The sequence below is a fragment of the Perca fluviatilis genome, chromosome 10, assembly GCF_010015445.1.
Source record: "Perca fluviatilis chromosome 10, GENO_Pfluv_1.0, whole genome shotgun sequence".
NCBI lineage: Eukaryota > Metazoa > Chordata > Actinopteri > Perciformes > Percidae > Perca > Perca fluviatilis.
Genome location: NC_053121.1, coordinates 39,506,881 through 39,523,642, shown reverse-complemented (window position 1 = coordinate 39,523,642; position 16,762 = coordinate 39,506,881). Strand labels below are relative to the sequence as shown.

Genomic DNA, 16,762 nt, shown 5'->3' with positions numbered 1-16,762 from the left:
TTGGGCTAAGCCCTGAATGTTTATATCGTCTGGCTCCGCCCCTGCACTGTATTCTGTATTTGTACTGTTCTTTCAAATTACTTTTTTTTTTTAATATATTTGTGCTTATCTTTCAAAATAAAGTACATATTTTGTATATTCGTGCTGTTGTCTTTCAAAATAAAGTACACATTTTGACCACAGATTCAGTGCTTCATGTTTTTATTGTTCAGATTAACATGTTGACCAATAAAGATATTAAAGATAATAAAGATAATAAAGATATTAAAGATAAAGATATGATAAAGATATTAAAGATATGATGAATATATTAAAGCAGTAGAAACAATCAAAGAAACAAAGTAATGACTGATTAAAGTATTGATTATGGACAGATTACTGATTATAAACTGAGATTACAGTGTAAATCACTTCCTGGTGTTAGATGCTGTTTGATTGGTTTAGTGTAGACGATGACATCATCAGGGCTGGTGTGGGCGGGGCTGTTTGGCGTACTGGATGGCGTCCAGCGCGGCGCAGATGTCGAAGTCTTTGGCCTGAAGGAGACGAGTCAGCCAGCCGCCTTCGTCGGTGAAACCCATCGACAGCATATGAGAGAGAGACTCCACCAGGCGGGGGTCGGCCTCTGGGGGGGGCAGAGGTCAAAGGTCAAAGGTCAAACGCAGGAACTCAAACAGGCACACAGTCTCATCGTTAATTCATAGTTTTTAATGTCAAAAGAGACAAAAATGTGGGAAAAGCTTCAACAAAGCCACAAAAACTTTGGAGAAAGCGACAACATTTTTGAAAAAAAAGCGTAAAAAAAAAACCCAAAACAGAGAAGTTAGAAAAAGGAAAAAATAAAGTCAGTAACGTAAAGTTAAAAGAGCTCATATTCTGCTCATTTTCAGGCTCATCGTTGTATTTGGAGGTTTACATGGTTTAATTAAAAGAAACACCACATATTTGTTGTACTGCACATCGCTGCAGCTCCTCTTTTCACCCTGTGTGTTGAGCTCTCTGTTTTAGCTACAGAGTGAGACATCTCACTGCTGTAACATCTTTGTTGGGAGTCACACATGCTCAGTACCTAGGTAAGGACTACTAGCCAGTCAGAAGCAGAGTATGAGGGTCCTGACAGTACCTAGGTAAGGACTACTAGCCAGTCAGAAGCAGAGTATGAGGGTCCTGACAGTACCTAGGTAAGGACTACTAGCCAGTCAGAAGCAGAGTATGAGGGCCCTGACAGTACCTAGGTAAGGACTACTAGCCAGTCAGAAGCAGAGTATGAGGGAGGGTCCTGACAGTACCTAGGTAAGGACTACTAGCCAGTCAGAAGCAGAGTATGAGGGCCCTGACAGTACCTAGGTAAGGACTACTAGCCAGTCAGAAGCAGAGTTGAGGGAGGCTGCCCTGACAGTTCCTAGGTAAGGACTACTAGCCAGTCAGAAGCAGAGTATGAGGGCCCGACAGTACCTAGGTAAGGACTACTAGCCAGTCAGAAGCAGAGTATGAGGGAGGGTCCTGACAGTACCTAGGTAAGGACTACTAGCCAGTCAGAAGCAGAGTATGAGGGAGGGTCCTGACAGTACCTAGGTAAGGACTACTAGCCAGTCAGAAGCAGAGTATGAGGGCCCTGACAGTAGCTAGGTAAGGACAGTACAGTGTTTCCTCTATGTTGATTGGCAAGTGGCGGTCCGCCACGGTTAGATTTCTCCCACCACGGTATCAGAAATATATATATATATATATATATATATATATATATATATATATATATATATATATATATATATATATATATATATGTTGTAGCATGTATAAAGTTATATGATTCCAGCCAGTTGTAGCGTGTATAAAGTTATATGATTCCAGCCAGTTGTAACGTGTATAAAGTTATGATTCCAGCCAGTTGTAACGTGTATAAAGTTATATGATTCCAGCCAGTTGTAGCGTGTATAAAGTTATATGATTCCAGCCAGTTGTAACGTGTATAAAGTTATATGATTCCAGCCAGTTGTAGCATGTATAAAGTTATACGATTCCAGCCATTTGTAACGCGTGTATAAAGTTATATGATTCCAGCCAGTTGTAGCGTGTATAAAGTTATATGATTCCAGCCAGTTGTAGCGTGTATAAAGTTATATGATTCCAGCCAGTTGTAACGCGTGTATAAAGTTATATGATTCCAGCCAGTTGTAGCATGTATAAAGTTATATGATTCCAGCCAGTTGTAGCATGTATAAAGTTACGTATTTCCGCCAGTTGTAACGTGTATAAAGTTATATGATTCCAGCCAGTTGTAGCGTGTATAAAGTTATACGATTCCAGCCAGTTGTAGCGTGTATAAAGTTATACGATTCCAGCCAGTTGTAGCGTGTATAAAGTTATACGATTCCAGCCAGTTGTAGCGTGTATAAAGTTATACGATTCCAGCCAGTTGTAGCGTGTATAAAGTTATATGATTCCAGCCAGTTGTAGCGTGTATAAAGTTATACGATTCCAGCCAGTTGTAACGTGTATAAAGTTATATGATTCCAGCCAGTTGTAACGTGTATAAAGTTATATGATTCCAGCCAGTTGTAGCGTATATAAAGTTATATGATTCCAGCCAGTTGTAGCTGGGTATAAAGTTATACGATTCCAGCCAGTTGTAGCGGTATAAAGTTATACGATTCCAGCCAGTTGTAACATGTATAAAGTTATATGATTCCAGCCAGTTGTAACATGTATAAAGTTATATGATTCCAGCCAGTTGTAACGTGTATAAAGTTATATGATTCCAGCCAGTTGTAGCGTGTATAAAGTTATATGATTCCAGCCAGTTGTAACGTGTATAAAGTTATATGATTCCAGCCAGTTGTAACGTGTATAAAGTTATATGATTCCAGCCAGTTGTAGCATGTATAAAGTTATATGATTCCAGCCAGTTGTAACGTGTATAAAGTTATATGATTCCAGCCAGTTGTAACGTGTATAAAGTTATATGATTCCAGCCAGTTGTAGCGTGTATAAAGTTATATGATTCCAGCCAGTTGTAGCGTGTATAAAGTTATACGATTCCAGCCAGTTGTAACATGTATAAAGTTATACGATTCCAGCCAGTTGTAACATGTATAAAGTTATATCGATTCCAGCCAGTTGTAGCATGTATAAAGTTATATGATTCCAGCCAGTTGTAGTATATATAATTATATGATTCCAGCCAGTTGTAAGCGCGTATAAAGTTATATGATTCCAGCCAGTTGTAGCATGTATAAAGTTATATGATTCCAGCCAGTTGTAACATGTATAAAGTTATATGATTCCGCAGCTAGTTGTAGCATGTATAAAGTTATATGATTCCAGCCAGTTGTAGCATGTATAAAGTTATATGATTCCAGCCAGTTGTAGCATGTATAAAGTTATATGATTCCAGCCAGTTGTAGCATGTATAAAGTTATATGATTCCAGCCAGTTGTAACGGTATAAAGTTATATGATTCCAGCCAGTTGTAGCGTGTATAAAGTTATATGATTCCAGCCAGTTGTATCATGTATAAAGTTATATGATTCCGCCAGTTGTAACGTGTATAAAGTTATATGATTCCGCCCGTTGTAACGTGTATAAAGTTATATGATTCCAGCCAGTTGTAGCGTGTATAAAGTTATATGATTCCAGCCAGTTGTAGCATGTATAAAGTTATATGATTCCAGCCAGTTGTAACATGTATAAAGTTATATGATTCCAGCCAGTTGTAGCGTGTATAAAGTTATATGATTCCAGCCAGTTGTAACGTGTATAAAGTTATATGATTCCAGCCAGTTGTAACGTGTATAAAGTTATATGATTCCAGCCAGTTGTAACGTGTATAAAGTTATACGATTCCAGCCAGTTGTAACATGTATAAAGTTATACGATTCCAGCCAGTTGTAACATGTATAAAGTTATACGATTCCAGCCAGTTGTAGCGTGTATAAAGTTATACGATTCCAGCCAGTTGTAACGTGTATAAAGTTATACGATTCCAGCCAGTTGTAACATGTATAAAGTTATACGATTCCAGCCAGTTGTAACATGTATAAAGTTATACGATTCCAGCCAGTTGTAACATGTATAAAGTTATATGATTCCAGCCAGTTGTAACGTGTATAAAGTTATATGATTCCAGCCAGTTGTAACATGTATAAAGTTATATGATTCCAGCCAGTTGTAACATGTATAAAGTTATATGATTCCAGCCAGTTGTAACATGTATAAAGTTATATGATTCCAGCCAGTTGTAACATGTATAAAGTTATATGATTCCAGCCAGTTGTAACATGTATAAAGTTATATGATTCCAGCCAGTTGTAACGTGTATAAAGTTATATGATTCCAGCCAGTTGTAGCGTGTATAAAGTTATACGATTCCAGCCAGTTGTAACATGTATAAAGTTATACGATTCCAGCCAGTTGTAACATGTATAAAGTTATATGATTCCAGCCAGTTGTAGCATGTATAAAGTTATATGATTCCAGCCAGTTGTAGCATGTATAAAGTTATATGATTCCAGCCAGTTGTAGCGTGTATAAAGTTATATGATTCCAGCCAGTTGTAGCATGTATAAAGTTATATGATTCCAGCCAGTTGTAGCATGTATAAAGTTATATGATTCCAGCCAGTTGTAGCATGTATAAAGTTATATGATTCCAGCCAGTTGTAACGTGTATAAAGTTATATGATTCCAGCCAGTTGTAGCGTATAAAGTTATATGATTCCAGCCAGTTGTATCATGTATAAAGTTATATGATTCCAGCCAGTTGTAACGTGTATAAAGTTATATGATTCCAGCCAGTTGTAACATGTATAAAGTTATATGATTCCAGCCAGTTGTAACATGTATAAAGTTATATGATTCCAGCCAGTTGTAACATGTATAAAGTTATATGATTCCAGCCAGTTGTAACGTGTATAAAGTTATATGATTCCAGCCAGTTGTAACATGTATAAAGTTATATGATTCCAGCCAGTTGTAACATGTATAAAGTTATACGATTCCAGCCAGTTGTAACATGTATAAAGTGATATGATTCCAGCCAGTTGTAACGTATAAAGTTATATGATTCCAGCCAGTTGTAACATGTATAAAACAGTTATATGATTCCAGCCAGTTGTAACGTTATAAAGTTATATGATTCCAGCCAGTTGTAACGTTTATAAAGTTATACGATTCCAGCCAGTTGTAACGTGTATAAAGTTATAATGATTCCAGCCAGTTGTAGCGTGTATAAAGTTATATGATTCCAGCCAGTTACGCGTGTATAAAGTTATATGATTCCAGCCAGTTGTAGCGTGTATAAAGTTATATGATTCCAGCCAGTTGTAACGTGTATAAAGTTATATGATTCCAGCCAGTTGTAACGTTATAAAGTTATATGATTCCAGCCAGTTGTAACGTGTATAAAGTTATATGATTCCAGCCAGTTGTAACGGTGTCTAAAGTTATATGATTCCAGCCAGTTGTAACGTGTATAAAGTTATATGATTCCAGCCAGTTGTAGCGTGTATAAGTTAATTATATGATTCCAGCCAGTTGTAACTGTATAAAGTTATATGATTCCAGCCAGTTGTAGCGTGTATAAAGTGCAATATGCAATGAACCAGCTACTCGTACACGTCGCCTACGGTGTGTACCGAAGCCTTCTCAGAGTCGGCACCCGGTGCTTTTCTTCTGATTCAGAACCATCCACGCCGTAGTAGCCACGTTACCGACTCTGGCTTTACCTTCCGGCCCATCGGTGATGCCCACACTTGTTACCCCCCGAGACCGCCGTTACGTTTTTTGACAGAGACTATGATTGTTACTAACAAACCAAGATGCATCTTCAACCACGCAAAAGATTAAAAACAAAACCGCGAAAATCCGGAAGCAGTCAATATGACAGTATGGCCAAAATAGGTAACAGTGATTGTATTTTCTTTGCCTTTTGTGTAATGTACAGTATATAAAAACTATTTTAAATGAAAATACAGCCTCTTTTAGGAAAAGTCAGGTACCAGCAGGATTGTATTTTTTTATTTAGCAAAGTTATTACACATATAAATATCAAAACGGTTCAAAATGACCGTCCTGGCCGTTCTAGTGTAACCGAGCCTTGGAGTTATTTTTCCAAAAGCCAAGAAAAACCAAATGCACACTGCAAGGCTGCCAACTTTGCCACTGAGGCAAATATGCAACTAGTTTCATTATGAATGGTTTCATACTATATATAGCCTACTTTGGGTTTTGGTTTCCCTATGAAGAAGTTCTTCTAAAATTAATTTTGTAGACCTACAGTTCCTCAAAAATACAGTTCAATCAAAACGAAATGAAAATATGGCTCATTGTGTGTGAATAGAGGTGAATAAATATATTTAGAGGTGAATAAATATATTTAGAGGTGAATAAATATATTTGCCCCCACTGCTGAAAAGAATCCTAGAGGAAACACTGTAGTACCTAGGTAAGGACTACTAGCCAGTCAGAAGCAGAGTATGAGACAAGAAGGTGGTCTGAGAGAGGAAGGTGGTCTGAGAGAGGAAGGTGGTCTGAGAGAGGAAGGTGGTCTGAGAGAGGAAGGTGGTCTGAAAGAGGAAGGTAGTCTGAGAGAGGAAGGTGGTCTGAGAGAGGAAGGTGGTCTGAGAGAGGAAGGTGGTCTGAAAGAGGAAGGTAGTCTGAGAGAGGAAGGTGGTCTGAGCTGGTGTTACCTTGGGGCAGGTGGGGGTACAGCGCTGCCTCCCTGAGGCCTGTTGGACCAGATGGGGGACCCTGGTTCTGGTCCTGGTCTCTGAGGGACTGCAGCTCTCCGGTGGACGGGTCGACCTCTTTGGGGCTCAGGTGAGTCCACTCCTCCTCCGAGTCTCTCCGCACCTGAGAAACCCAGACAGTTATATACATACTACTACCTGAGAAACACAGACAGTTATATACATACTACTACCTGAGAAACAGTTATATACATACTACTACCTGAGAAACACAGACAGTTATATACATACTACTACCTGAGAAACAGTTATATACATACTACTACCTGAGAAACACAGACAGTTATATACATACTACTACCTGAGAAACACAGACAGTTATATACATACTACTACCTGAGAAACACAGACAGTTATATACATACTACTACCTGAGAAACACAGACAGTTATATACATACTACTACCTGAGAAACACAGACAGTTATATACATACTACTACCTGAGAAACACAGTTATATACATACTACTACCTGAGAAACACAGACAGTTATATACATACTACTACCTGAGAAACACAGTTATATACATACTACTACCTGAGAAACACAGTTATATACATACTACTACCTGAGAAACACAGACAGTTATATACTGTACACACTGCTACGTTCTCTCATTCCCCCTGCTCACACACACACACACACACACACACACACACACACACACACACACACACACAGAACATGAACTGACCTTTGACCCTTCGATGCTGGCCCCTCCCTCACTGCTGGCTCCTCCCTCACTGCTGGCCCCTCCCTCACTGCTGGCCCCTCCCTCACTGCTGGCCCCTCCCTCGTTTTGGGCCCCACTCTCATTTCTGGCTCCGCCCTGGCTGCTGGCTCCGCCCCCGTCTCCCTCCACCCCCCCACTCTGAGAGGGAGGGGTCACCTTGGTCATCTTGCCCTCGTGCTCCACGTCGATGTCCACGTCGATACCTGCACACACACGACATCACTTCCTGTTCAAACCCAACTCCTCCTCAGCAGCAAACAGAAACTCTTCTGACTGCGCTTTTACTTTGAAAAGACTTTCATGTTTCTCTGCTCTGTATCACAACGTGTCACCTGTCAATAATAATAATAATAATAATAATAATAATAATAATAATCTGCTGTTAGACTGACTGTAACTCTGAGTTATTTGTAACATTGAAGAACCTTTTCTTTTCGGTTTTTATATTTATTATTATTATTATTATTATTATTATTATTATTATTATTATTATTATAATAATAATAATAATAATTATTATTATTATTATTATGTATATTTGATGAGTGTGTCAGAGATGTGTATTTGTGTGTGTATTTGTGTGTCCTTTATTTCCACTCAAAGCACTTTGTAAACTATAGTTTTTAAATACAATTTTTATCACCCAATCAGAAGCGACGTGTGTAAACAGTTTCAGTTTAAAGAACCGTTGAGCTGCCGAGCTGAACTCTCCTAACAGCCAATCAGAAACCTGCGCTGATCTCAGGTGTTAACAGTGACATCACTCACCCAGTGGGCTCAGCATGGCCGCCACGCCCTCGCCGATGTTCTTCAGGAAGTCCACGTTGGCCTCAGACGCTGTGGGGGGGGCAGAGGATCACATCAGAGTCAAACCCAATCTGGGGGTGTCTCTACTAGAGCTCCACTAGAGCCTACTAGAGCTCCACTAGTCTACTAGAGCCAACTAGAGCTCCACTAGAGCCTACTAGAGCTCCACTAGAGCCTACTAGAGCTCCACTAGTCTACTAGAGCTCCACTAGTCTACTAGAGCTCCACTAGTCTACTAGAGCCTACTAGAGCTCCACTAGTCTACTAGAGCCAACTAGAGCTCCACTAGAGCCTACTAGAGTTCACTAGATCCTACTAGATCTTACTAGAGCTCCACTAGAGCCTACTAGAGTTCACTAGATCCTACTAGTTTACTAGAGCCTACTAGAGCTCCACTAGAGCCTACTAGAGTTCACTAGATCCTACTAGAGTTTACTAGAGCTCCACTAGAGCTCCACTAGAGTCTACTAGAGTTCACTAGATCCTACTAGAGTTTACTAGAGCCTACTAGAGCTCCACTAGAGCCTACTAGAGCTCCACTAGAGCCTACTAGATCTTACTAGTTTACTAGAGCCTACTAGGGCTCCACTAGAGCCTACTAGAGTTCACTATAGCCTACTAGAGCTCCACTAGAGCTCCACTATAGCCTACTAGAGCTCCATTAGAGCCTACTAGAGCTCCACTAGTCTACTAGAGCCAACTAGAGCTCCACTAGTCTACTAGAGCCAACTAGAGCTCCACTATAGCCTACTAGAGCTCCACTAGTCTACTAGAGCTCCACTAGTCTACTAGAGCCTACTAGAGCTCCACTAGTCTACTAGAGCCAACTACAGCTCCACTAGAGCCTACTAGAGCTCCACTAGAGCCTACTAGAGCTCCACTAGTCTACTAGAGCCAACTAGAGCTCCACTAGAGCCTACTAGAGTTCACTAGATCCTACTAGATCTTACTAGAGTTTACTAGAGCTCCACTAGAGCCTACTAGAGTTCACTAGATCCTACTAGTTTACTAGAGCCTACTAGAGCTCCACTAGAGCCTACTAGAGTTCACTAGATCCTACTAGAGTTTACTAGAGCTCCACTAGAGCCTACTAGAGCTCCACTAGAGTCTACTAGAGTTCACTAGATCCTACTAGAGTTTACTAGAGCCTACTAGAGCTCCACTAGAGCCTACTAGATCTTACTAGTTTACTAGAGCCTACTAGGGCTCCACTAGAGCCTACTAGAGTTCACTAGAGCCTACTAGAGCTCCACTAGAGCTCCACTATAGCCTACTAGAGCTCCATTAGAGCCTACTAGAGCTCCACTAAAGCCTACTAGAGCTCCACTAGATCTTACTAGAGTTTACTGGAGCCTACTAGAGCTCAACTAGAGCCTACTAGAGTTCACTAGAGCCTACTAGAGCTCCACTAGAGCCTACTAGAGCTCCACTAGAGCCTACTAGATCTTACTAGAGTTCACTAGATCCCACTAGATCTTACTAGAGTTTACTGGAGCCTACTAGAGCTCCACTGGAGCCTACTAGATCTTACTAGAGCCTTCTAGAGCCTACTAGATCTTACTAGAGCCTACTAGATCTTACTAGAGCCTAATAGAGTCTACTAGAGCTTACTAGACCTCTAGTCTCAGCGCTGATCCAGACTTTAGAGTGTACTGGAGATGAGTTTCATTTGTTCTGTGGCAGATGCTGATTAGTAATCAGATTACACTGACCAGAGGGGGCGCTGCAGTCTGCAGCGGGTCTGGAGGGCCCGTCTTGGTCCTGGTTCAGATTCTGGTTCAGATTGTGGTTCCACATGCAGTGTCTCATCCTCTTCATCCACTTCCCCCGAGGAAACCACTACACACACACACACACACACACACACACACACACACATTTATTTATTTAATAGGCACATTTGAGGACTTCTCTTTCTGTTCTGTTTCATAAGGAGACTCCAAGCTGTGTTAATGTGACTGACTGACTGACTGACTGACTGAATGAATGAGTGAATGAATGAGTGACTGACTGAGTGAATGAGTGAATGAATGAGTGAATGAATGAGTGAGTGAGTGAGTAGCTGACCTGTAGGGGGTGCCAGATGGGCAGCAGGGCGTGCTCCGTGTGCGTGCCGCGGGCCTGGCAGGCCGAGCAGAGGTCGTAGTTCGGACACACCGAACACTTGAAGCGAGTTCCCACCACGGGCCCCTCGCAGCCGTCACAGGTGACATCACCGTGCACCGGGGGGGGCATGTGGGGGGGGGGCATGTGGGGGGGCGGGGCCATCGGGCCTCCAGGGGGCGGGGCCATCGGGCCTCCAGGGGGCGGGGCCATCGGGCCTCCAGGGGGCGGGGCAGGGGGGCCGAAGGTGAAGGGGGGGAAGGCGTGGAGAGGGAAGTCTCTACGGTTCTCCTTCTTCTCTGAAAGATTCAACAAACTTTATTAAAACTAACAGGTTACAGCTAATAGCTAAGCTAACAGCTAAGCTAACAGGTGTCTGAGTCATGTTACAGCTAACAGCTAAGCTAACAGGTGTCTGAGTCATGTTACAGCTAACAGCTAAGCTAACAGGTGTCTGAGTAATGTTACAGCTAACAGCTAAGCTAACAGGTTTCTGAGTAATGTTACAGCTAACAGCTAAGCTAACAGGTGTCGGACTCATGCTACAGCTAACAGCTAAGCTAACAGGTGTTTGAGTCATGTTACAGCTAACAGCTAAGCTAACAGGTGTCGGAGTCATGTTACTGCTAACAGCTAAGCTAACAGGTGTCTGACTCATGCTACAGCTAACAGCTAAGCTAACAGGTGTCTGAGTTATGTTACAGCTAACAGCTAAGCTAACAGGTGTCTGAGTCATGTTACAGCTAACAGCTAAGCTAACAGGTGTCTGAGTCATGTTACAGCTAACAGCTAAGCTAACAGGTGTCTGAGTCATGTTACAGCTAACAGCTAAGCTAACAGGTGTCTGAGTCATGTTACAGCTAAGCTAACAGGTGTCTGAGTAATGTTACAGCTAACAGCTAAGCTAACAGGTTTCTGAGTAATGTTACAGCTAACAGCTAAGCTAACAGGTGTCTGAGTCATGTTACAGCTAACAGCTAAGCTAACAGGTGTCTGAGTCATGTTACAGCTAACAGCTAAGCTAACAGGTGTCTGAGTAATGTTACAGCTAACAGCTAAGCTAACAGGTTTCTGAGTAATGTTACAGCTAACAGCTAAGCTAACAGGTGTCGGACTCATGCTACAGCTAACAGCTAAGCTAACAGGTGTTTGAGTCATGTTACAGCTAACAGCTAAGCTAACAGGTGTCGGAGTCATGTTACTGCTAACAGCTAAGCTAACAGGTGTCTGACTCATGCTACAGCTAACAGCTAAGCTAACAGGTGTCTGAGTTATGTTACAGCTAACAGCTAAGCTAACAGGTGTCTGAGTCATGTTACAGCTAACAGCTAAGCTAACAGGTTTCTGAGTCATGTTACTGCTAAAAGCTAAGCTAACAGGTGTCGGACTCATGTTACAGCTAACAGCTAAGCTAACAGGTGTCTGAGTCATGTTACTGCTAACAGCTAAGCTAACAGGTGTCGGAGTCATGTTACTGCTAACAGCTAAGCTAACAGGTGTCTGAGTCATGTTACAGCTAACAGCTAAGCTAACAGGTGTCTGAGTCATGTTACTGCTAACAGCTAAGCTAACAGGTGTCTGACTCATGCTACAGCTAACAGCTAAGCTAACAGGTGTCTGAGTCATGTTACAGCTAACAGCTAAGCTAACAGGTGTCGGAGTCATGTTACTGCTAACAGCTAAGCTAACAGGTTTGTACCTTTGATGTAGAGACGGAAGGTGGCGTCGGTCATACAGGCCAGACCCATCATCAGCTCATCATCAGAGGAGAAGGCCACCAGGTCTCCATCTCCATCTGGAACACAGACAGGCAGACAGGCAGACAGGCAGACAGGCAGACAGACAGACAGACAGACAGACAGACAGGCAGACAGACAGACAGGCAGACAGGCACACACACACACACACAGACACACAGACACACACACACAGACACACAGACACACAGACACAGACACACACACACACACACACACACACACACACACACACACACACACAACAGACACACACACACATAACACACAGACACAGACACACACACACAGACACACACACACACACACACACACCACACACACCCCCCACCACCACACACACACACACCACACACACACACACAGACACACACACACACACACACACACACACACACACACACACACACACACACACATCAATAATCTGCTTCAGAGATTTTAAATATGACCTTTGAGTCAGATGAAGAAACCCTTAGAGGTAGAAAGCTCAGGAAGAGGAGTCAACATCTCCTAATACCTTAATGATTAAACTCATACACACATATTAACAGGTGAGACAGTCAGACAGACAGACAGACAGAGAGAGAGAGAGAGACAGAGAGAGACAGGCAGGTAGACAGACAGAGACAGACAGACAGACAGACAGACAGACACACAGGCAGGTAGACAGACAGAGAAAGACAGGCAGGTAGACAGACAGACAGACAGACAGACAGAGTGAGACCGACAGAGAGACAGGCAGACAAAGCCATACGGACAGAGAGACAGACACTGTTTGTTTATCTCTAGTCCCCTGCTGCTGTAACACTATGAGTTATGAGTTATGTATTAATACAATAGTACGTTATTTACCTCTGTAGTACATGTTATTTACCTCTGTAGTACATGTTGTAGTACATGTTATTTACCTCTGTAGTACATGTTGTAGTACATGTTATGTTATTTACCTCTGTAGTACATGTTGTTTACCTCTGTAGTAATGTTATTTACCTCTGTAGTACATGTTATTTACCTCTGTAGTTACATGTTGTAGTACATGTTATTTACCTCTGTAGTACATGTTATTTACCTCTGTAGTACATGTTGTAGTACATGTTATTTACCTCTGTAGTACATGTTATTTACCTCTGTAGTACATGTTTTTTTACACTCTGTAGTACATGTTGTAGTACATGTTATTTACCTCTGTAGTACATGTTATTTACCTCTGGTACATGTTGTAGTACATGTTATTTACCTCTTAGTACATGTTGATTTACCTCTTGGTACATGTTGTTTCCTAGTACATTTGTATTTATTTACCTCTGTAGTACATGTTGTAGTACATGTTATTTACCTCTGTAGTACATGTTTGTTACTTTTTATTTCCTCAGTACATGTTATTTACCTCTGTAGTACATGTTATTTACCTCCTGTAGTACATGTTGTAGTACATGTTATTTACCTCTGTAGTACATGTTATTTACCTCTGTAGTACATGTTGTAGTACATGTTATTTACCTCTGTAGTACATGTTGTAGTACATGTTATGTTATTTACCTCTGTAGTACATGTTGTAGTACATGTTATTTACCTCTGTAGTACATGTTGTAGTACATGTTATTTACCTCTGTAGTACATGTTGTAGTACATGTTATTTACCTCTGTAGTACATGTTGAAGCAGTTCTTCAGGTTGTTAAACACACTCGCAGTTTTCTTGCTCAGGTACTCGAAGCTGGAGGAAACGTCCTGATCCACCGCGAACCTCCGGACTTCTTTTACCGCCTCGTCCTTCCCCATCAGGTAGGCCTTCACGGTCACCGCCATGCTGCACACTGGACCAGACTCAAACAAGTTTAACAGCTCCTTACGGGTGTAGACTTTAAGGGCACACACTGGACGATGGCGAACAACCTAACATCCAGAGGATTTTAAGCGAATCTCGGCAGAAGTTAACATAGAGGGGGTATTTAAGCGGACACAACTGGACCAGACTCCGGGCCGAACATACGCAAAGGCTCAGTCCGGAACTGTAGATTTAAGCGACACACTGGACCTCGGCCGAACACACGCACTTTAACAGGCTCCAGTTACCGGGGGACTGTAGACTTTAAGCGGACACACACTGGACCAGACTCCGGGCCGAACACCGGGTGTACACACGCCACACCCTCCCTGTTGGCACACACTCCGCTGCACGGGGCCCGGTCGGACCGCGGGCCCGCTCCAGTAGGGGGTAGAACGCGCGGGCACGTACGGTTACCGGGACTGTAGCTTTAAGCGGACCACCTGCCAGCTCCGGGCCGAACCACCCTGTAACACTCCGTTCGGATTGATTAGGCCACGGAACCCTACCGGGGGCTGTGTTCGACCTGCCTCAGGTAAGGGGCGACACACAAAGTCTGCCCGGCGCTGGGCGCAGTTTGAGAGACTTTCGGACTCTGAAACTCTGTGAGAAACTTTGTGACGCAGCTTTTAATCCTCTCACCTTTATGTTTACTTCCGTGATCGACGTCAGGCGGAGTCGTCAGGAAAGTAAACAATGCCGCGGCCTCTCATTGGTCCGCTGACGGAGTCCCGCCCAGACGACCAATGAGAGGCCGAGGTATGACAGAGCACTTTCCAACGAGGGAATTCCCCCGGAGTCACGTGACCAACAGGTTCAACATGAATAAAGTTCAGATTTAACAAAAACAACGTTACGTCATCGTATTTATATAAAGAGTTCAATAAAGTTTAAAAACATTATTTTATACAGAATATACAGAATGTTTTACTAATGTACTACTACTCATAGAACATAAGTATATTATGTATGTATTATGTGATAATATATATATTATATAATATATATAATATATATATTATATAATCATCAGTTTTAGGTTTTCCCCAGATTCCTCTTAATGAAGATGATTTTATATGATTATACTCTATACTATATTATTCTATATTATATGTACATTATTTTTTACTAAATTATTTTTGTTTTCACTTTTTTATTTTTTATTTATATATTTATATTTTATTTTATATATTAATTTATATATTTATTAATTATTTTTATGTATTTTATCTTTTTATATATTTATATTTTATATTTTTATTTTATATTTTTATTAATTATATTTATTGTATTTATTAATTTTATCTTTTTATTTATTTTATCTTTTTATATTTATTTTATATATTTCCATTCATAATATTTTGGCATAAATCAGTTTTAATTTATGAGGTAATGTAAAAAATGTGTAAAAACAGACTGAATGAAAAAGATTTAAATTTAATTTCTATTAATAAAATCAAAATGATTCAACATGTTTTTAATAAAGTGACACTTTGGAGTTTGTGTTATTTTAAGCTGGGTCAATAAAGTTTATCTGAACTTCTTTATGAGTTTAATAAAGTTTATTACTATTATTCTATTTGCAACTAACAACAAAACACACTGTCCCTTAACGTTACTGTCAATAAAGTTTACCTGAACTTCTGTAGTCTCTTCTGTTTTTATTTCAGTTTTATTTCAGTTTGGGTTTCTGAGCTGAGGTTTTGCTTCCAGAAGTTGTTCAGATGTGACATCATCCTGTGAATGGTGTGGACGAGCAGCGGCCAATCAGCAGCAGAGTTAGTGTCAGGTGACGCTGAGTCATTGTCCTGTGACTGAGTGCTGTGACTCAGTCACAAGATCAAAACAGCAGAAAGTAAAATGTAATTCTGACTTATTGAACTCACCAAACTCCACCAGACTCCATGTAAATAATCAGGACTTCTATCATCGCCAAACACTTTTGGGAGATACGGGAGGTTCTCCAGAGGATTATACGGGACAGGATACCTTAAATTAAAGAAGGCGTTGAACCCCAGAAGACAAAGGGCTGAGACATGTCTTGGAGGGGGATAACAAAGGTGCAACGCCCACGTCAGACATCCCAGAATGCATCACTGGTTGTAGAGGTGTCGCTCAGGAGCCAGTTTATCTGGCTGTACTGGAGTTACATCACCAAAGGTCTCCATGGAGACAACCACCCAGATTACACACCAAAACAGGTCACACCAGAGCAGGGGGAATGAGAGGGGGGAACGCCAGAGCAGGGGGAATGAGAGGAGCAGGGGGAATGAGAGGGGGGCAGCCCGGAGCAGGGGGAATGAGAGGAGCAGGGGGATGAGAGGAGCAGGGGAATGAGAGGAGGAGCAGGGGGAAATGAGAGGGGCAGGGGGGAATGGGAGGGCAGGGGGAATGAGGAGGGAGGCAGCCAGAGCAGGGGGGAATGGGAGGAGCAGGGGAATGAGGAGGAGCAGGGGGTGGAGAGGAGGAGCAGGGGAATAGAGGAGGCAGGGGGGAATGAGAGGGAAGGAGCAAGGGGAATAGAGAGGGGATGCGCTAAGAACAGGGGGAATGAGGAAGGAACAGGGGAGGTGGAGATGCAGGCAGGGAAATGGAGGGGGGAAACCAGGCAGGGGGAATGGGAGGGAAACACCAGGAGCAGGGGAATGAGGAGAACAGGGGGAATGAGGAGGAGCAGGGGGAATGAGAGGAGCAGGGGAATGAGAGGAGCAGGGGGAATGAGAGGGGAAATGTAGCCTATATTACTTCCACTGTGAGAAACAAGTTTCTCTTTTCAAATTCATG

General features: G+C 41.9%; 1 protein-coding gene and 1 long non-coding RNA gene across 4 annotated transcripts; both read right to left on the bottom strand.

Moving 5' to 3' along the window:
- Window positions 1–345: 345 nt before the first annotated feature.
- Window positions 346–13,976, bottom strand: sqstm1 (sequestosome 1). Its single transcript, XM_039813501.1, has 8 exons — window positions 13,794–13,976; window positions 12,092–12,187; window positions 10,357–10,691; window positions 10,002–10,128; window positions 8,251–8,319; window positions 7,444–7,685; window positions 6,689–6,851; window positions 346–625 (listed from the first exon to the last, which is right to left on the bottom strand). Exons 1-8 carry the CDS (start codon window positions 13,957–13,959, stop codon window positions 462–464), a joined length of 1,362 nt encoding a protein of 453 aa, XP_039669435.1. The 5' UTR covers window positions 13,960–13,976; the 3' UTR covers window positions 346–461.
- Window positions 13,032–13,504, bottom strand: LOC120566856. Of its 3 annotated transcripts, none has more exons than XR_005640473.1 (3): window positions 13,455–13,504; window positions 13,200–13,335; window positions 13,032–13,164 (listed from the first exon to the last, which is right to left on the bottom strand). It is a non-coding gene; the product is annotated as an uncharacterized LOC120566856 (long non-coding RNA). The 3 variants fall into 3 exon arrangements; XR_005640472.1 differs by having other exon boundaries at window positions 13,200–13,277; window positions 13,455–13,501; XR_005640474.1 differs by having other exon boundaries at window positions 13,032–13,099; window positions 13,222–13,277; window positions 13,455–13,501.
- Window positions 13,977–16,762: the final 2,786 nt, after the last annotated feature.